Source organism: Lonchura striata, chromosome 10 (genome assembly GCF_050655825.1).
Source record: "Lonchura striata isolate lonStrDom1 chromosome 10, ASM5065582v1, whole genome shotgun sequence".
Lineage (NCBI taxonomy): Eukaryota > Metazoa > Chordata > Aves > Passeriformes > Estrildidae > Lonchura > Lonchura striata.
Genome location: NC_140712.1, coordinates 16,502,351 through 16,522,632, shown reverse-complemented (window position 1 = coordinate 16,522,632; position 20,282 = coordinate 16,502,351). Strand labels below are relative to the sequence as shown.

The 20,282-nt window shown below is 42.3% G+C and overlaps 3 protein-coding genes across 10 annotated transcripts in view; 1 reads left to right on the top strand and 2 right to left on the bottom strand.

Annotated features, from left to right (window-relative positions):
• The window catches only part of IL16 (interleukin 16), a 41,063-nt gene extending 31,771 nt beyond the window's left edge, over positions 1-9,292 (top strand). For 7 of the 8 annotated variants that reach the window (XM_085588314.1, XM_085588310.1, XM_085588311.1 and 4 more), the window contains 9 exons: positions 13-100; positions 1,210-1,685; positions 3,196-3,337; positions 4,583-5,678; positions 6,176-6,359; positions 6,551-6,652; positions 7,310-7,562; positions 8,438-8,563; positions 8,812-9,292. In XM_085588314.1, coding sequence (XP_085444440.1) covers positions 13-100; positions 1,210-1,685; positions 3,196-3,337; positions 4,583-5,678; positions 6,176-6,359; positions 6,551-6,652; positions 7,310-7,562; positions 8,438-8,563; positions 8,812-9,005 — 2,661 coding nt within the window. In that variant the 3' untranslated portion in view covers positions 9,006-9,292. The remainder of the gene's footprint in view (positions 1-12; positions 101-1,209; positions 1,686-3,195; positions 3,338-4,582; positions 5,679-6,175; positions 6,360-6,550; positions 6,653-7,309; positions 7,563-8,437; positions 8,564-8,811) is intronic. The other variant, XM_085588313.1, reaches the window with a different exon arrangement.
• A 1,855-nt stretch (positions 9,293-11,147) lies between these two features.
• STARD5 (StAR related lipid transfer domain containing 5) lies at positions 11,148-16,395 on the bottom strand. The gene is made up of 6 exons (XM_085588328.1): positions 16,299-16,395; positions 15,696-15,745; positions 15,463-15,595; positions 14,005-14,122; positions 13,130-13,223; positions 11,148-12,604 (listed from the first exon to the last, which is right to left on the bottom strand). The coding sequence occupies exons 1-6, from the start codon at positions 16,386-16,388 to the stop codon at positions 12,457-12,459; spliced, it is 633 nt and encodes a 210-aa protein (XP_085444454.1). The 5' UTR covers positions 16,389-16,395; the 3' UTR covers positions 11,148-12,456.
• A 374-nt stretch (positions 16,396-16,769) lies between these two features.
• TMC3 (transmembrane channel like 3) overlaps positions 16,770-20,282 on the bottom strand; it is a 197,783-nt gene continuing 194,270 nt past the window's right edge. Inside the window, exons 29-32 of the mRNA XM_085588326.1 lie at positions 20,135-20,213; positions 19,895-19,937; positions 18,991-19,288; positions 16,770-18,265 (exon numbers count right to left, since the gene is read on the bottom strand). Of these exons, the coding sequence (XP_085444452.1) occupies positions 17,425-18,265; positions 18,991-19,288; positions 19,895-19,937; positions 20,135-20,213 (1,261 nt within the window). The 3' untranslated portion in view covers positions 16,770-17,424. The remainder of the gene's footprint in view (positions 18,266-18,990; positions 19,289-19,894; positions 19,938-20,134; positions 20,214-20,282) is intronic.

Below are 20,282 nucleotides of genomic sequence, written 5' to 3'. Positions count from 1 at the left end.
GATATTTCCTAGGTGTCTGAGCAACAGCTAAAAGAAGCTGTTGCACAAGCTGTGGAAGGCAACAGATTTGGAAAGGAGAGACACCAGTGGAGTACTGAAGGTAAGGGAATAAATGCATTCACTGAGACATGGTAATTTTAACTTGAAAGATGTTGAGGATGAGTACATGCTGTATTAGAATCCTCTGGGTAACAGTCAAGTTACCCAGAGCAGAAAGAAAGAAAGAGGAGGAAACCTCACAGGAGAGCCCTCCTAACATGTCTCCAGTGATATTACCAGGGTAATGAGAAAAGAGCAAGTCTGTCTGATTATGAACAAATTTTTTTTTTGCAAACTTCCTCTCACAGTTGCTCATCCTCTCCAATTCACAAGCTCTGCTTAGAGCTTTTCAAACCACTGTCTGTAGGTGACAGGACTATGACAACAAGGAACTATGAAGGTCATGTCCTAGGGGTAAACCTTGTTAATTCCTTATTTTTGTGAGGAAATGGCCAGAGCTATTTGCCCAGCTCAGGTATGACATCCTCTCCTAGTAATGATACTCCTTTGAGTGTCTTCTAAAGAACCAATAGGTAACAGTCATCAGTAAAATTATAGTGCTGACATATATAAGGAAAATGTTATTTGGTTGCTCAGGAACTTGGCTGTTGACTCTTGACCCTACAAGCCTTCAATCCATAAATGACACCTTTGCATCCACCTAGGATGATATTTAGCCAAAGCCAGGTACCTCACTAGACAGGAAAGCTGGACTGGACAAATATAGGTCAGGCCAATATGGTCAATCAAACGTTCTCTGTTTATTAGTGAGAAGATGGCAGTTTATATGCACTTCAGTGTAGTTTACAGATTACAAAGGCACTCTCATTGGCAAGCTAACATTGTCTTTGTCTTACAGTGGACTAAACTTCACACTATAAACCTATAATACTTCGCACCCAGAAAGCCCAGTGCTTCACATCACACCTTAACATAATTTCTAACTGCGCCACAAGCTCTTAATTTCTAACTGCATCACGGGATTGAAGGCCTCACAAGGCCCATATCTGAGGCCTAGGCTGGAGTAGCTCAAATCTCATTCCAGACATAAATCATGCCCTCTCTCTCTCAGAAATGCTGCAACATTTAGCTGCAGATTTCATCAGCTGATTCTCACAAGCGGGCACTTTGCACGTACTAACAGACACTTTGCCCACGTTCCTGGCACAGGTGTTCGGAGGCTGGAAACGAGCTGGCACAGGAGGCAGCCCGGTGAGAAGCCCACGGACAGGAGCGCGGGCTGCTGCAGCCGCCGCGCACAGCGGCTCATGACCCGCTCCAGCAGCGACAGCAGCTGCAACCCCCGGGGCTCCTGTGCCACCGCTGCTGTGCACCAGCTCACGGACCTGAAAGCAAGAGTGCACAGCGTAGATGTACCAATCACCCAGCAGCCTGGGCTGCTCTACTCTTTCTCTGCCAGTAATTCAGGGAGAAATTCCCCTCCCACCTGTAGTGAAGGTGGTCGAGTCTTGCAAAACACTAAGAAGTCATCAGAGATCCTTGTTAGAAAACCTAAATCATCAAAGCCCAAACCTCCACCAAGGAAATACTTCAAGCAGGACTGCATCTGTGATGACCAGAGTAATGCAGACAGAAAAGAAAAGCTTGTATCAGAAGTGGCTGCCTCATCTTCTGCAAGTGTTCAGGTAAAGTAAAATTTACAACATTTTTCTTGTGTCTGCATATTTGTGAGGCAGGGGAAGGAGGAAGGCGAAGTGGCTTTGCATGGCAGCAGGAAAGAAAGAGAAAATGTATATACAATAAGAAATGGAGGAAGAAGATGAAGCTCTTTTGTTTTGAAAATAAGGTGTGTATCTTAGTGAAGCCAGTTTAGCACAAAATGTTATGTTCAAAGTAAGATCAGAAGGCAGAGAATTGTCTGAAGAAAATCTTCCATACTGAGGTATCTGAGTTAAAATCCCAGTGAGAGCAGCTGCAAGAACAAATCTGAGTCCCTACCTCTCCTCACAAGCATGTGCCATCGAGCATGCTCTGGTTCCAGGGTTATGCCCTAGGCTGGGACTGGAGGAGTTTACACAGCTTCTGATGCCAGCTTGGTGTGGCTCACCCCAGCTACCTGTGTCACAGAGTCATATCATTTATGAAGTAGTCATGAAACAATGATTTCTTTGTTTCTGTAGTGGATATTTATTTCAAGAAAGCACTAACATTGTGTACAGCAGGGAATCTTGGGCTCAGATACATTTCTTGAAACCAGGAGGTATTAAATAAAACCATTTAAATTGTGGTGCACTTACATCTTTGTTGATGAGCTACAGTATTTGAAAACAGTGTACATTTGTACATTACTGAATTTCAGTTCCCTTTCTTATATAGAGCAACAGAGAGTGTTTCACTTTTGCATGAGCGTAAAGGGACTGTGAGATCTGCATGTTGAAGCAAGATTGTGGTTTGAAACTTCTTTTCCTCAGGTTTAGTAATATGGCATTAGAAATGAGCTGTTCTCAATGCAATGCAAAGGAAAAAGGAAAAAAAAAACACAGAAAGAACTAAAACAAAACAACAAATAATCAAATCAAACACAAAAACCCACAACCCCTCCCCTCCAACCAGTTCCCAAGCTGCAAAGATCAATACAAAATTATATAGAGAAAACTGAAGTCCACATATAATCTTAATATCCAAAAAAAATCCAGTAAAGCATATGAGGTAAGGTAATTTTTAACATCCCCTAAGTAGAAACCACCGCTAAAAAATCAACTTTCAGAAGTAAAATTAAGGGCAATAAGTATTTGTTGAACTTACCTCACCCTGCAACTTCTTATTCTTTGTACTTAGTCATTCTAAATGATAGTGAGAAAAACCTAAATCTTAAGATCAATAAAATCCATGAAAAATCAAGGTCTGTTCAGGAAGACAACTTCCTCTATTAAGACAGTCTGTATATCTGTATATACCCAGGAGACAAAGTTTCTTGTCAAAATGTATTTCAGATCATTAAGAGATGTATTAGTGCTTTTAAATTTTTTTAACCTTTACTCCTCACAAATTTTGTATTAGTCAGTCTGAGGCCTGCATACCACAATTTTACATGAGGTTTCTGTGTTTTTCGAGATTCATATATTGTTTCAGATTCATATATAGTGTGGTTTGCATAATTGCATTCTGACACACTTCTCTTTCCTGTTTGTTCAGCAGGAAGTTGGAGAAGCAATGCTAGAGGGACATCAAACTGATGTAACCCACAGTGTCTTCACCACTTCTGCTACTGCATATGATAAGGAACACACAGCTGCTGCTCCAGCGGGCAGAGATCAAGAAAGAAAAGAAAAATTAGGTATGTTCATTTCCATAAACTTTTTTCCCCCCCAGCTAAATATATAGTATTTAGTTTGGATTCCAAAAGAGGTATTGAGCTGACTTCACTTTTCTCTTTAAATGTGGTCTTCAGACCATATCTCTAAATTTTGGGATGAACAGATGAAATTTCAAATGTTTGATTAATCTGTAAAGAAAGGGAAAGTAGATCAAAATAAATATAAGAGATGATTTATTGTAATTTTAAAAAATTATTGATTAATCTGTAAAAAAGAGAAACTAGATCAAAAGCAGCATAGGAGATTAGTTATTGTAAAACTTATTGTTAATGGTCAGGTACAGTGTTTCTGTACTGCTTCAGATAAAACTGTTTAGTTATACTGAATATCTCATATTAAAGCTTAGTTTTAGGATTTCTAAAGGATATTTTTATGCACAATTTTAAGACCCTAGTGTCGCAATGGTACAAACCACTGATAAGTTATTTTTCTGCTGTGCTAGTTAGAATTAAGGAAACTTAGTGTTAAGGGAACAAGACAATCTTGAGAGGTCGCTTACAACATACAAGATTATGTAGTTCTGTAAGTTATGGCTCAGATCATTAAAAAAAGTTAAAATGTTGCCTTAAAAATTTCATGCTGAAGAAGAAAACAGTACCTGTGCAGCTGCACAAACAAAAGTTTGCTCCACCATTCAGCTCCACCATGTCTAACATTAAAATGCTTAATTGCTCTCTGAAGTAAAAAATATTCCCATACTAGAATCAAGTTTTTACTTATCAGAAAAATCATCTGGAAATGCCTGAGGAAATTTGAGGAAGCATTAATATAGAAGATCTTCCTATGATAGTCTTTTTAGAGTAGGATATACTTATAAATGTAGAAAATAAAAGTTTTTTAAAAGAATTTACTGTAACACCAGCTTTTTCTCTGGGCTGGAAACAACATTACAATTTTAACTTTCTATTTTAGCTGTTACATCCTGTATCAAGATTTCAGCACCCCATAATTATTTGTAAACCCTCTAAAAAAGCAATCTCATATTTAAGTGTGCAAGAGCCTTGTTTTACAGTTAATTTCAGTGTCTGGATTCAGAACTTATGGATCAAGAATAATGAATTTTTAAAAGTTTAAACTTTTTAGAAACTTCAAGAAAATTTATCAGAGACTTGAATGAAATTCAAGATTATTGAATTAATGATGCAGCAAGAAGGCATGAAGAAATAGATGGATGTTTGTTTATAATCTATGTCTCTCTATTACAGGGACTCCACTTTCATCAATACAAAGGCCTGTACTTAAAAGACAAGCACGTGTAGATTACAGTCTTGATACAACAGAAGACCCCTGGGTTAAAATTTCTGACTGCATAAAAAGCTTATTTAACCCTACCATGAGTGAAAACAACGTCCACTTAGATTTGCAACCTGGCATAGACAAAAAAAAAGAGAATCAAAATCGAAGCAGCTCAGAGACGGTTCTGAAGAAATCAGAATCAGAATTAGTTGGTTCCAAAGTGCAAAAATCAGATGAAAATGACAGTGTGAAAAAGGGTCCTCCTGTTGCACCAAAGCCCACCTGGTTCCGCCAAAGTCTGAAAGGATTGAGGAAAGCAAATTCAGATCTAAAACCACAGGCAGATCAAAGTCCTCCCAACCATGATAGCATTTCCAGCAAAAAACTGCAATCCAGTTTATCACGCATGTCTCCTGGAGGATCATCAATAAAGCAAAGAATAAGCTCATTTGAATCCTTGAGCGCTCCACAGTCACCTGAAAAAACCCCCCGAAGGCTGAGCCTAAAACCATCGGTGCAGAAAGAACCTCCTCGCCCTGCAGCAGGGGCAGAGGCAGCTCCAGCTTGTTCAAACCAACACTTCCTCCCACATCATGAAAACAGCCACCAACAGCCACCTGTGGCCATGGCTACAAAGAGCCTGGATAGATCTTCCTCTCGCAGGGAGAGTACTGCCAGACCAGAGAAAACCAGCTCAGAGAAAAGCAGCAATGCCAGCACTGAACATCCATCAAGTCTCTTGGCTCCAGGAGCCGTTAACTCCCATCTTGTGTCCGTAGCGAAAGCGCACAGCCTAAGGTCACGAAGCTTCCCTCTCACTGCTGCCCAGGCTTGTGAGATAATGAAGCCCTATGATGAGAAGTGTAGCAAAATCTATTCCATCAGCAGCCAGGTGTCATCTGCTTTAATGAAATCATTGCTTTGCCTTCCTCAGTCCCCAGCCTCTTCTGGAAACAGTGCATGGGAAGCTCTGGACACAGTGTCTCAGTCCTCCATGGAGGAGGATGGGGCTTCCACCTCACCTGCAAGTGAGAACCATCACCTGGACACTGGGTTTTCACTAAAGTAAGATACCATATTTAAAGCTCAGATGTATACATCAGCATTGGTGAGCAGATGCACTGATTCACTGACAGATTAAAGTTCTAAGGTAGCAGCACACGGAAGTAAAGCACAGACAAAGTTAAGAACATTTTAGAGCACAAAGGTTAAATGACTCATGACTGTTAATTTTGGTTTTACTGTATATTATATCCGTACATGCACATTTCAAACATTCTCCTATTTAAGGAGCATTATTTCTAGTAACTCCATGATAAAGCAGACTTAAGTGCCTTTGCCTGAGGCCATGAAATTATTCTTATCCTTTTATGCAATGGATTCTACTTCCTTTAAGTGAACATGATTAATTTCCATTTGCCTGTATTTATAATTGTTGTAGGACTTACCACCTGAATTACATGCTAGTAAGATGAAAAGATGACTGCTCCAAAACTGTCTTTTAATGGGTATGTTCTCTCATAGCTCAGTGTTTCTTTTTTGTTCTTGTCACAATGGGACAGCCTCTCAGAGCTGAGAGAATACACTGTGAGCCTGGCAGACAAAGGGAAGGAGGAAGACAAACAGGAACAGGGCTCACCTCAAGCATCTGGTGTGTTGGGGCAGTCAGTCATCTCTCTGCTTTCCCCTGAGGAGCTGTTAAAACTTATAGAGGAAGTCAAAGCTCTAGATGAAGAAACCTTAAAGGTAAACCTGCTTTTTTTTCCTTTTTTTGTGCATGATTTTCAGAAAGCTGTAGAATGAATGTGTCTGGTAATTTTTGCAACTTAATATTATGCTTGTGCTACTAAGTCTCATTAAAAAATGTACAACAGACTTTCCAATCATTGTGACTTATCTTCTGGGAAGTTCTTGACTTTATTCCTTTCCCTGCCTAGGAACTTGATGATATTCATGTTACAGTTTTGCATAAAGAAGAAGACACTGGACTTGGATTCAGCGTGGCAGGGGGAATTGATCTAGAAAACAAAGTGGTAACAGTAAGTAGCATCTTAAAAAATACTCTCAAATCAATGCTCTAGCTAAAAATATATACCTTACTGGTTTTCTACTATAGTTTTTGGCTTTTAGATAATCATAACAAGCAGCTGTATTGATAGGGTTGGAAGGACCATAGTGGGTGAAAAGAGGTTCCTTCTGCACAGAGCTGCCTCTCCTGGTGTCTGGTTGCAGTGTTCTGCTTGCTTGGGCACCTCCTCCCCAGCAGCTGTGAAACCTGAGGTAGAACACACAGCTCTCAGCAGGAAATAACCAACACCTTACTCACGTGCTTATAGAAGCCCATGCAGGTCTGGAGGAATGGGATGGGTGAAAACATGTCAGGGGTCTGGAGGTTAGAGATAAGTGTAACACCTCCTTCCTCTCATGAGCAGCATGAGGGTCAGGAAGTAGAATATGCAAGGTACATAGCACAGGTAGCACGGCTTTAGCCATCTGGTACCAGGGCCAAACTCCTCCCCTGGCTGCTTGAGGAGGGATGTGCACAGGAAAACTCTGTGCAACCTCCGTCCTGAAACGTGATAGAAGCAACTTATTCCTGGCAAAGAATAAAAAATGCACATGGTGTAAGGTGTTAAGGGATTTAGTGATGTCCTTTTTTCTTCTTGTGTGTGTGTGGTGGCTGGGCTATTCAACAGGTTCATAAAGTATTTCCCAATGGACTGGCCTGTCAGGAAGGAACTATTCAGAAAGGAGATGAAGTACTCTCCATTAATGGGAAGTCTCTGAAAGGTGCAACTCACAGTGATGCCTCAGCAATCATGCGACAGGCCCGGCAAGCCAGACAAGCTGTTGTTGTCATCAGAAAATCCAAAGATGGAGCAAAAAATCTCAATGTTTCAATCAGCTCTAGCACATCATCAGTAGCAAGTGATGCCTCACAAGAGTCTGGTAAGTTTAGTGGCATTATCTTGCAGCCCCCACTTGCTAAGTGTTTACTCATCACCTGAAATCCAGGTGTTGATAAAACCAGCAGTAGCTACATAAATCTGTGAACCCTGATTAAAGACAGCACCGTTAATAAAACATTCCTGAAATAGACATTGAAATATTTGAAATAACTTTACTGAAAAGGGAAAGAATTAATGGATTTCTAAAATAAAAGAATGCCTTAAAAAACCCAAGGATGATTCTCTATGTGGATTTCTGTAGATGTACAAAGATGGCTATTGTAACACACCATCTAATTGAAGGTATAATGACAACTCAGTGAACAGTGATTCTTTATTCTAGTATTATTACAAGACTTGTTCTCAATGAAAGAGAATTTCAGTTTGAACAAATATGCTATTGTTTGATATAGCAGGTGGCTACATCTGAAACACAGCAAGGTCAGAGTTTTGCAGAATATTTCACTTTCAGAATAGTTTTGTGTTTTGATTTGGTTTTGGTTTTCTTTAAAGCATGATCTGAAGATCTGTAGCTTTATTTCCATACTGCAAATTAGCAGCCTTGTAGTCAATAACAACTTCATAACTAATATGAAGTCAAATATATCCCTTAGATTTTGTTCATTTAACAGATTTTTATAATTCCAGTGAAAGTCTTACATTTCCATTCTCCCATTAATTCAAACATAACTTTCTTTCCTGAGCTTCCCAGAGGGCCTTAAAATGACAAAATGAGAAATTAAAAGCTTTCATTTTCTTCTTCATATGGCAGTTTATAGGACCCTTGCAAACAATCCAAAAGTTATTTTTTTGTAACAGATGTTGAGCTTTTTAGACTGTGTGCTATCCATGTGGTAACTTTCCATTTGTTTCCAGCCACCGGAGATAAAATCTGCACTGTAACTCTAGAAAAAACATCTGCTGGTTTAGGATTCAGTCTGGAAGGAGGGAAAGGCTCTATTCAGGGAGATAAACCCATCATTATCAACAGGATATTTAAAGGTAAACACACTTAACACGTTCCCAACTCAGGCTGACCGGTGGTGTTCATAACTGACTGCTGATTTATAACTATGGAAATGTTATTGTTGCAAATGCAGCATTATATTGTTCAGTGCTGGTAATTTGTTGCCTTCTGGGACCAGGTGGTCTATAGCAAACATACTGGTGATCCATTCAGTGGTAAGTGAAAGATCCATTAAGGTTTCCTCTACATAAAGAATTAAAGGAAATTCATTTTCTGTCCCCAGGGACTGCACTGGAACAGAGCAGCCCAGTTCAGCCTGGTGATGAGCTCCTACAAGTGCACACAACTGCCATGCAAGGACTCACTCGTTTTGAGGCATGGAATGTAATCAAAGCATTACCTGATGGGCCCATCACAGCCATCATCAAGAGGAAGAATGGCAGCTCTGTTTCCAGCAAGTCATCCAAAACTTTGTAAGAGGAGGGATTAGACTACTGCCAATATTCAAACAAAGGATTTTATTACTTGCAGGCACTTGGCTGGCACAGCAAGATACTCAGAAAGCACCCACAAGGACTACACCGGATCTTACTGCCAGTTACAGAAAAAGCTGTCTGGCATTAACTAAAACGTGCAGGAAATGGGCATGAGTCTTATTTCAACCTTCAGAAACAGATGTTAAAAAGTGTATAATTATAAAATAATGGCTTTGTTAATAATATAGTGGTTGTAATAAAATACATGACAGCTATAGTACTCTCCTATTTTAAGCTATTAACTTAACAAGTATCACAAACAGATCCTGTGCTAAATTTTCAGTGCTACTCTCCAAGTCCTGCTCCCTACCTTACCTTCCCAGCAACAAGAAATGTGTCTATGAGCATACAACTACACACTGCCTTAGAGAATGGGTATGGCAGAGAAAGGGTTTGCTGTTTTGTGTGTCAAAACATTCCCTAGAAAATTCCAGTTTCCTATTAAAAACACAGAACATTCAAGACAGTCAAAACCTGTAAAAGTGACTTTCTACTAGCAGCTGACAGAGCCATCTCAACTGCACCAGGCAAACACAGGGTGGAAAGGAGTTCTCATGGCATTTCAAGGGCCAGGAAGGAAGCTGAGGGTAATGTGGTGCATGTTTCCCTAGCCTTCCTCTGGCCAGAGGTCTCAAGAGGACTACAGCAGGAGAATAAGAAGGCCATTCAGAACAAAACCTTACCTTCTAACACTTTTTTCTTTTAATGTCTGTGTTAATTTTACAAGGGTAAGTACCAGCAGGAGTAGTTGTGAATCCAAGTACTTCTGAACTGAAATGTTTATTCTGCAAAGGCTAATAACTTGGAGACAAATCTACGCTTCAAACATTGCTTCCTATATGCACTGTATGGAATTCTGCCAGCAGCACAGGTACCTACAGCAAGATGGTGTCTTATGCACCCACTTGGTCTTCTCTGACCTGCTTCATTAAAGGGAGAGATGCAAGGGCAGGATGGAAGTAGTGACTCCCTGAGAGCCAGATGGCTGATCTGGTTATTAACCCTGGCTGCTCACCTTCCTGGAGATGGAAATTTTCTTTACCCTTCTTCAGTTACCTGATTTCAACAGGAAGAAGTTAAGAAGCTCAGGACTGTTTTCCATACACTTAACACAATGTCTCAAAAACAGCCTCAAAATGCCTCAAAAACATTAAGAGAAAGGGAAGGAAGATAGGCAGAAGAAGTTATTAATTAAATCCAGGCATTAAACTTGCTGTGACCTTTTCTCACAAGGCAAGTGTAAATTAATCCTTGAAAGAACATTCTTGACAAGCCATCTGTCCCCCACACTTCCAAACACTTACTCAGCTGGGCTCTCTTTCCCAAAAAATAACCACTATCTCACACCAAAAAATGTCATTATTTGGGTAGCAACCAAAATAAGAGAAAAATGTGAGAGCAAATCTTTTTATACTTTTTTGAACTGGTACCTACACAAAAGTCTTTGCCCAAAACATTTCCAACTCAAATTTGGCAGGGCAGAAGTCTCAATATGAAGGGCTCCTAATTTCTGGATAGAAGGTGATGGGCACTTAGAAAAGGGGTTCTTAAGTTATTCCATGAAGTGTCTCACCACCTTTATTGCTCAAAGCAATAAAAAATTATAAATAGCTAATAAGAAACCACATTATCTACAAAAATAATTTGCATTACTTGCAGAAATAGAGTGGCGACCTCAGCTGCACTTCTTGAACTTTCTGCTAATTATACTCATGATAATCCTGGCAAGACTTGCCAAGATAATTCATGCCGAAAAACTTCAGTACACTTAAAAAAATATGTATGAGCCTCTGTAGTATCAAGTCCCACATCATTTCTCAGTGAACTTGTTATTCCTCCTAAGTATAGAAAGAAGCAATTGGAAAGAAAGACCAACTAAGGACAGAGAACCTTGAGAGTAAGTGTTCTCACCAAAACACCTCTTCCCTAGGTAGTGGACATCATCAGGGATGCCCCCTTTTTCCCTCTCTTTGCCTTGAATTCAGAGAGATGTTGGAGGTCTAAGCAGCTGTTTGGCCTCCCTGATGGCAGAACAGGTATATGAGGAACCATTTCAAAGGATGATTCAGGAAAACCAGTAAGATGTAGCACAAAAAAATATTTATTTCACCACACAGGTTTTTACATCTTTGTATACAAAGGAGACGGGACTAAAAATGCTTTCCTTGAAAAACTAGTTGATAGGGTGAGGTTTACAGTGGGCAACTTATTGTGCAAGTCCATGCCCTATACCAAATATAAACAAATACAGGGGCAGAAAGCAGAGCATATTAACCTTGTTAAATAATTGAATCACCACAGTAAAATCACAACCTGCATTTAACTTCCTCACTCACCAATTAGTTTTAGTTTTGTAATTATAAGTAATCCATAGTAATGTCTGACGTTCCTGCAGCAACCAGCACCACAGAAATCTCTTAAAATGGGCACACCTTGGCACACAATCAGGTGCTGATTTCCCAATGTAATGCTGGAAGGCAAACCAGTCTTAGAAAAAAGCATTGTCCTTATCCCTGTCAAGGCAAAACTAATGAAAAGATTATTTACCCGTCAAAACCTCTCCCCACAGGAAACCAAAAACCATTCATATACAGTTCAAAATGGTCATTTCATATGCCTTTTTTAAAATGGCAAGTAAAGTGCTTAATCCTCTTATTTTATTGCCTCTATTTTGGTTCAGTTTGTGTCATGACACTGTGAAACCACTGGTTTTGGTATCAGAGAGGAAAAGGGTAAGTGTCTGCCAGCCCACACACCTGTGTATTGATTAGCACTGCTGGACCTTGACTTTAAAAAAAGCACTTACGGCATATTTACCATCAATATTGATGTCTGCTGGAACAAACAAGTGAAATCTTCTGCATAATCCCATTTGTTCTGGTTTTCACAATGTGCTGGCTGGACCCACTGAGGCATCTTAGCATCTCTAGGAGTGCAGTCAGCAGGAGGGATATAACTTCTTTTGGGGGAGAAACACTTTTCCACAGGAATCTACAGGGAGATTCAGAGACCAAACAGAACTGACCTGCACCTGGCTGTGGTGCTAAGTGGATTTTAGCAATGCTTCACCTCACAGACATTGACAGAGTGGGCAAGAACAGATATGTCTTCTCCCTGTAGTCACCACTGCTGCCTCCAGGATTCTTCCAGCCTTGGGTGTGGTATTTTTCTAATCATTAAAGTGAAGATTCTCATATTACATAAGAATGTATTGCTCTGCATGGAGTCACACAGAAATTGCTGTTTTAAAAATGTATTGTACTCAGTTCATTGTTTCATGTCATCTTGTTTTCTATCTTAGCAGATAGAAAAGCCCTGAGACCAACTTTGTATTTTGTTGAGCTGACAGGTTGTTTCCTACCCTCATCTGGTGATGTTAGCAGCTCATCTTGTCATGCTTTTAATGCCTTAACAGCTTTGGTCAGGTTGCTGTAAAATCCAGATATGCTAGATGGAAAAAAGGAATCCACCACTGTCTGGGGAAGATAGCCACCAAGATCCGTCTGAAAGAAAGTGAGGAGCTCAGTCCTGTCTGGCTCCCTGCAAAGACAATGAAAGTGATTTTACAGACAGTGGTTTAAGAGCATGAAGAACTTTTCAGTGACTCTTACTTGTATTAGGATACTTCCAAAAGCTTTTCTTTTCTAAGCAACACAGACAAATTTCAGTGAATGTAGCTACAAAATTTTAAGTTTATCTAGGCCCTAATAACCTACATGACTCTATCTATAAATTATGGCAAATCAACCAGATAATCATTTACCCAAAAATTAAGACCATACTTGTATGTTTTGCTGAATTTCTGAATTTCAAGAGGTCAGGGAGAATTGCACCATAACACTTTCTGTAACACTGAAGACATCCCTTTAAGTATTGAAGACAAACTAATTTGTTGCACAAAAATGAGAACAAGAAGGGCACTCAGTCATAATGATTACTGGGAAGGCAGAAACATACCATTACCAAGAGGCTGCAGGTCACATATGGCCATATACACATAAATACACCACACAATGGATAACGAGGGCTTTAGAATTTATAACATTCAAGAAGATTGTTTCTTACCCTGGAATAGGTATGCAGAAGCAGCCACAAGGATAATTAAAACCTCTCACAAAATTTGGTTGAGGAGGACACAGTGGGTGTTCCACATTGGTGGCTGAAAGAAAAAGCATTGAAGGAAAGTGTCATTCTTCCAGAACACAGGAAAGAGTCCTTGGTAGGCAGAGCTCCAGACGGGAAGCAAACAATGCAGTACAACCTCTTCAGTGTGGGGCTGACAAGTGCTCAAAAAAAGACCATTAGAAGGAACCACTCTGGCCTTAGAATGGGGAAATTAAAGAAGTGCTAAACTTAGAAGCAGTTGTTACTGAGCTCTGCAAGAAGAAGCATTGACATTTGACACAGTTTCATCAAGCCCATGTTGTGTGAGGGTGTGGTGGTTTTCTTGAGAGGTCATTTGGGCTGCTTCCAAGAAATCCACATCACACAGACACATCACTTGGCTGCTGAAAAGCTGCACTCTGGCAAGTATACAAATTCCTGAGAAAATGTTAAAACAGGATTTAGCCTAAATGAGACTCCTTTTTGAAAGTTCTGTAAACTCTTAAAACAACAAAAAAAACCCCACACTCAAAATAACCAGAATTTAACAGTACATTAAATACTTATTCAATCTCAAAAGCATAGCAAGGGAACAAAGCATAGGCCAGTCTTACCATTATCTGAGCATTAAGATGATTCATATATTCTAGGAACAACAAGGTAGAGAGATTACTATTTTCTCTTCTGATCAAGATCAGGTCAACAACTACTGAACGGCTTGTTACATAATTTTAATTTTATGTTTATTTCTGGTAGCTTTATTTTATAGTTGTTGCCAGTAGCTGTTGGTTATCTCCAAATGTAACATGAACCTGTTCAGAACACAACTGCCTCACCAGCCGACAGCATCGTCCCATCTTCGTATTGCTTCATCATTACTACATCCACAAATTCCCTCGGTGAAATAATCCTCATGCAAGCTGAAGGGGTCGTGGTTCTGCATATAGAGACAGTCTGCAAATCACAGAACAGAGTTATGGCAGAGTTGATGTTTACAAAAGTACAGCAGAAAAATCCCTGTACTTTGTGACACTCTTTTAGTTGTACTTTCTAAACTCCATCAGGGTGTTTTACATCCTTTGTTGAGCAAAATGTCAATCAGCACAGTCAAAAGGCACTACCATGATCAAACAGGGACAGGAAAAAGCCAAGAGTGACAAGGCCTTGCTTCCATGTTCAGAGGGAACAGATACCACAAGGGATGCTGAAATGCCAATCTGGCACATCTGTGCTCCTAGGCCAATTAAAACCCTTGTCCTTCCCTGGACACTAGCAAAGGTAACTTTTTTGTTTAGTATACACAGGATGCAACTTGATAACCCAGTTTGTTACACTGCACAAACATTAATGGTACCATCTGTTTCCCTGATTGGCTCCCGAACAAAAGTTTCTACCACACTGGTAGGTGCTGGCAAGTCTGAATTTCAAGTGGCAGGCTGCAGCATTCCTGAAATTGTCTATAGTGAATACTAAATGACTACAGGATTCCCCCAAGAAAAATAAAGTTCCTGGAACTTCCACAAACATTTCTGGGTCTGGTTGTGTTTGCACCTGGTTGCCTCCAACCACTTCAGATTGGGGATCCAATGCCCTTTTCATTTTCCCACATGCTTTAAAAAAAAAGGAATTAGACTGTCCACGTGTGGCAGCAGAAACTGATGCTCCTACACAGCCCTGCTCATCTGTCTGCTCAGAGTGCAGCATCTCCATTTTAATGACAGATACAAAGCACTGGCTGGTGAGGCCAGCTAAAGGCAGGGTGTGATGTGCAGGGCACAGCGTCACTGCTGCCATGGTGAAAGATGGGGCCGGAATTGATGGTTGATGACGTGAATGCTTCACTGCTTAGCTAAGTCTGTGTACTCTCTAAACCTCCTCTTCCCTCACACTGAGCTTGCTAGAAACAATCATGCTTAGCTTGATTTGCAGCATTAACAACAACGTAATGCAGGGATCTTTAATATTATATATTTAACGTTATACATACATATATATATATATATATTTCATCCATTTGCATATTTTAAGTATACAGTATTTAGCCAAGAATTATTTTCCTTTCCTTTCAGAATGATAAGCTATACACCTACATATGTTAAAAACATGTATGGAAAAGGATAAAGAAAAAAAATCCAAAACCTAAGAAAAAATGTTTCTTAACCGAGCATCGTTCAGCTGATGCAGCCAGAAACACAGTACAACTTCAGACTTGCTACCTCCCTGCACGTAACATCGGCTGTCTCATAAGGCCCAACGCTGCAAAATGTCGCCAGAACAGTTTTTAAGGAACTTACATCACTGATAGCTTCGATGACCTCGAAGTCCTTCACGTTCTGGTCCCACTTGGTCCTGAGCCCGCCGGCCACCGGCTTTATGCACTCCCAGACCTTCTGCGGGCTGGCGGGCAGGACGCCCTCTCCCTTGTACCTGCGGGGGACGGAACGAAACCGAACGGCGCTGCTCCACCCTGCGGGCCCCGACAGCACCGCGGGCAGGGCCCCGGGCCCCGGCAACGAGCCGTACTCACAGATTGCCAGCGAACTCCGCCGAGGGTCGCCAGGACACCGCGACCTCACCCTGCGGGACGGGAAGCGTTCAGTCCCCGGGCCGGGCGGGGCCGGCTCCCGCCGCTCCTCGCCGCAGCCCCCGACCCCCCGTGCCGCGGCAGCCCCCGACCCCCCGTGCCGCGGCAGCCCCCGACCCCCCGTGCCGCGGCAGCCCCCGACCCCCCGTGCCGCGGCAGCCCCCGACCCACCGTGCTGCGGCAGCCCCCGACCCCCCGTGCTGCGGCAGCCCCCGACCCCCCGTGCCGCGGCAGCCCCCGACCCCCCGTGCCGCGGCAGCCCCCGACCCCCCGTGCCGCGGCAGCCCCCGACCCACCGTGCCGCGGCAGCCGCCGACCCACCGTGCCGCCGCAGCCCCCGACCCACCGTGCCGCGGCAGCCCCCGACCCCCCGTGCCGCGGCAGCCCCCGACCCACCGTGCTGCGGCAGCCCCCGACCCCCCGTGCCGCGGCAGCCGCCGACCCACCGTGCCGCGGCAGCCCCCGACCCACCGTGCCGCGGCAGCCCCCGACCCAGCGTGCCGCGGCAGCCCCCGACCCACCGTGCCGCGGCAGCCGCCGACCCACCGTGCTGCGGCAGCCCCGCCAGCCGTCGGGGTCCCGGCGGTAGAGCTGCAGCTGCTCGGCCGCCGCCTCAGCGCGCCCCGCGCAGTCCATGGCGGGCGGGCGGGGCCGCAGCGGCGCCGCTTTGAGCGCCCGCGCCGCGCCGCCCCTGGGCCGATGGCGGCACCGCCCCTCACCTGAGGGTGGCGCCGGCCCGGCCCGGCTGCGCCCCGCGAGCAGCGAGCGCGGGGCTCAGCGGCAGGGCCCGGGCTGCGGAGGCACGGCCGGGATGTGGGAACGGGTGTGGGACCGCAGGCGGAGCTGGGCTTCCTCAGAGACGGGCCCGCCCCGCGCTCGGCGCTGGTGTAATCCCAGCGACGCGGAAACGAGCGAAAAACCAACCGAGCGATCTTCAGCACCTAAAGGAAGCGCGGAATCGCAGTGCTGTGTGAAAGACGAGATAGAATTTGGAAACTACGCGTAATGAAGTGAGTCTTCTAAAGGCAGCGGATCGAAAGTTTACCACCGTGAAGCTTACCAGGCTGTTCTGAGGTTCGCCAGAATATTAATAAAAGGGTCTGGGGTTTAATCTACAAGTGTGACTCACGCTGTCAAATAACTCCCCTGCCAATGTGATACACTCTAAAGAAATTCACTATTCTCTCTAGTTTATATTTTTCCTGATTTGTTTGGGCCACACCATATTCAAACAAGCCACATCAAGATCTACTCTAAGTAGCAGCTCAGTTTGCAGGAAGCTGATTGCTTGCTGAATTTATTCAGGAAGCATCTTCAGCTCTGGCTGCATCAGATAAAAAGAGCCTCATCTGATGTATTTCTGTACTGTTTTAATTAAAGTGCCCCAAGTACATGGCTTTTGATTTTCCAGTAGGCAGAGATTTTGGGTTTTGACAGCATAACAGTATGGAGTAAATTGGAATAACCTTCTTTTCTAAAATTCACAACATATCAGTTGTGATATTAAAGCAAGGTACAATAAAGAGTAAAACAAGATTTTTCCCACCTCAAGTGGCTACATACACCATTCTTACAAAAACTACATCTTAGTTATTCTGAGAGACCTCCAACAGCAAGTAAATTGCAACTGCACCTACACAAGCTCAAAACACAATGAGGCTGGGGCACTTTCTCAGACATTTGAGCACACCAGTTCACTAGGCTCAGACATATTTAGATCTACACTGTTTTTAGATTTCTTTTTGGTGACTTTTGCCCCAGTTTTTGGGTACTTGTCCTTGGTATGAATGACCTGGATGTACTGGTCATTGCTGCTGTTCTGCGGATCACTGCTGGATTCAATGGAAATGGAATCAGACTCTGTTAGAGATTGCTCCAGCTTTTGCTTTGATTTTGGTTTCACACGTGGCTCAGGATAGTTCAGGTGTACTTTCTTGTATGCATATGGGGGCCTGTCCAGGTCCAGCTCAAAACCATCATCCCAGGATTTGTAATGCACTCTGCCTAGATCTTTGCTCATTAGAATGTGGCCATCAGCACGATCCCCAATGTAAAACCGTGATGCCGGGCGAAGGTCAGACAGTGAGCGAGGGCGATGGGATCTGTTCATGAATTCTTTCTCAAGTTCTTCTTCGTCCTCCTCGTCTTCACTGGGATGAGGGGAATACATCTGGTGTGGTGTTCGGACCACGTATCTTCTGATGTGGCGTGGATACAACTCAATAATGTCTCCTGATTCCTCCTTTCTGAAATGCCTTTGGAGTCGGGAGGTAGAACGGAGCGATTTTTTGCGGGTCTCGTTTTCATTAACCAGAAAATACCTGGTGGCATATGGTCTGCATCCCAAAAATACAGGAGCCCCTGCCCCAAGGGCATCGGAATTTACCTGCCGAATGGCTTTTCTGAAGAGAGGGTCAGAATGAACATCCTCAGTGTGCTTTTTGAAAGTCACTGGTGTGTAGGGCTTTGTTTTGCACAGCTCACTTGCACTCCTATGAACAACACTTGGGTATCTTTAGGAAGGAAGAAAGAGAGAGGAAATATTGATATACACACTTACCAATTAATGGAATTGAAACATATAAAAGAGTTCACTGCTCTGGAAGTCAAAGACTAGGTTGAAAAAGTGTAGATTATCATATCTCCATTGCACCAAACTTTTAGAATTATTTTGAGAAACATATCCTAGAAATTAGGAGATATATTTGTTCTTCTCTAGGAAAAGGTAACACAATTGTCCTCTCAAGTTATATTCCCTTTCTGTTTTCTTATTGTTCTGAGAATTGTTCTTTATCCACTTGATAAAAAACCCAACCCAGTTTAAAGCAGCAATCTACTGATATGCCAGACTGGTTGTTTTGCAACTAAAGCTGCACAGACATTCTGCTGAGAGTTCCTTCACTCTGTATTTATTTTGTTCATGGAGATGGTATCCTGCACAAAGTATTTTAGTTATGTGCTTGAGGGCAAGTCTAGTATTTACCTTTGCTTGAGCTGTGTGTAAACTCCGTCAGCTACATAATTTCAAAAGGTTTATAATCCAATCTCTGTTAAGGGAAAATTAAGGATGTGGTGTCACCAGCGATATCAATAGTACCGGTGAATGAATCTGCTTTTAAAAAATTCCTCTGCTGTCTTATAGCTCCAGACAATCTCAATGCACAGCTGTTTTGTAAATAAACAGGTATGGCATGGAGCTGCTGGAATAAATACCATTTCAAAACCGAAGCAGTCTTACCTGTTTGTGATATGATCATTTCTTGGTTTCTGTACACTTGACACAGAGGGAGCTGGTGTTAAAGAGGTCGAAGCTGTGGGAGTTGTGTTGGCAGGTCTCACAACATCACTTGTTGGCACAGCTTGGGGCACAGACTGGGAAATGGTTTGTATTCTGGTGCCTTTGCTCACAGGAGATTCAAAGTTCAAGACACTGCCATTCTTTCGGGGTGTTGAGGACCGAACAGAAGACTCCTGGCTGATAATATCAGTTTCTTGCTCTGGTCTTTTGTCATTAGCATCCAGATTTTGGATTCTGGCTAGAAAAAAAAAAAAATTATAGGAACTTTCCAGGTCTCTAAATTTAGAAACTGCTGTGCAAATTCAGTGGCTCAAATTCCCCCTTCAATCAGGGATCCAAGGCCAACAGAATCCCCTATGTTCCCGAAACGAGAAACTGGTGTCACACTGGGAGACGTGGTGATAAAAGGGTAGATCTTCATACTACAGTACATAGCAGATGGAGTATTGGGGACACAGAAAAAAGACTGAATGTTCCAATGTAGGATTCCAAAAGGGGCAACAAGCCAATTTTTCTTCTGCCTACCAGCCTCTGAATTGCATGCAAAGTCTGAGATGATTTGAATTATCAAAGATGCATCTCATGTTCTTCCCTGTTGGTGATAAAAGCAGGAAAATACCCAGTCCAAAGATTCTGAGTGAATTCAGTTTTAAACTACACACAATATCTTTCAGTGTTGCCAAGGTTAAGTCAAACTGAGCTCAGAAACCATCTAAAAGGAGGATTCTACAGGATATACAGTTTTTAAAATGTAATTGTACTTCCCTTTATGTATGAGAAATCAAAATGGCTTTAGGTGCAAATGCTTTATTAATAGTGGCATTTCTAAGGGTCGCCAACTTACCTACTGCCATCTGAACCACCTTTTTCTTATCTTCAGTTCTTTCCTAAAATACATTCAGAAGAATGAGAATTTGTAAATTATTATGGATTAGAGAATAAATCCCCTGCTCTGCAAGGATGAAAAATACAATACATGTTTTATGTTGTGAAACACTAGAAGTGACTTTAGAGATTTAATTAGGCTCATGCTTTACTGAAGACCCCTCAAATTACTTGTAAAAGTGCTTTTCAGCATACTTACCGTTTGTATCTTCATTCTCAGTTGATTGTTGGTGAATTTTAATGATCTTGCAATACTTTGTAGGTAGTAGATTAGCATGCTAGAAGTGAAAGGGGTGATATGAGTCTCTTCAGATATTCTTGACAGTTTCCTTTTGAGGGTTTGTGGG

Coding starts and splice junctions, on each gene's coding strand:
- STARD5 (XM_085588328.1), bottom strand. CDS start 16,388: ATGGACTGCGCGGGGCGCGCTGAGGCGGCGGCCGAGCAGCTGCAGCTC. Junction 15,746..16,298: donor GGCGGGGCTGCCGCAGCACG/GTGGGTCGGCGG, acceptor CCCGTCCCGCAG/GGTGAGGTCGCGGTGTCCTG. Junction 14,123..15,462: donor TCATCGAAGCTATCAGTGAT/GTAAGTTCCTTA, acceptor TGTGATTTGCAG/ACTGTCTCTATATGCAGAAC.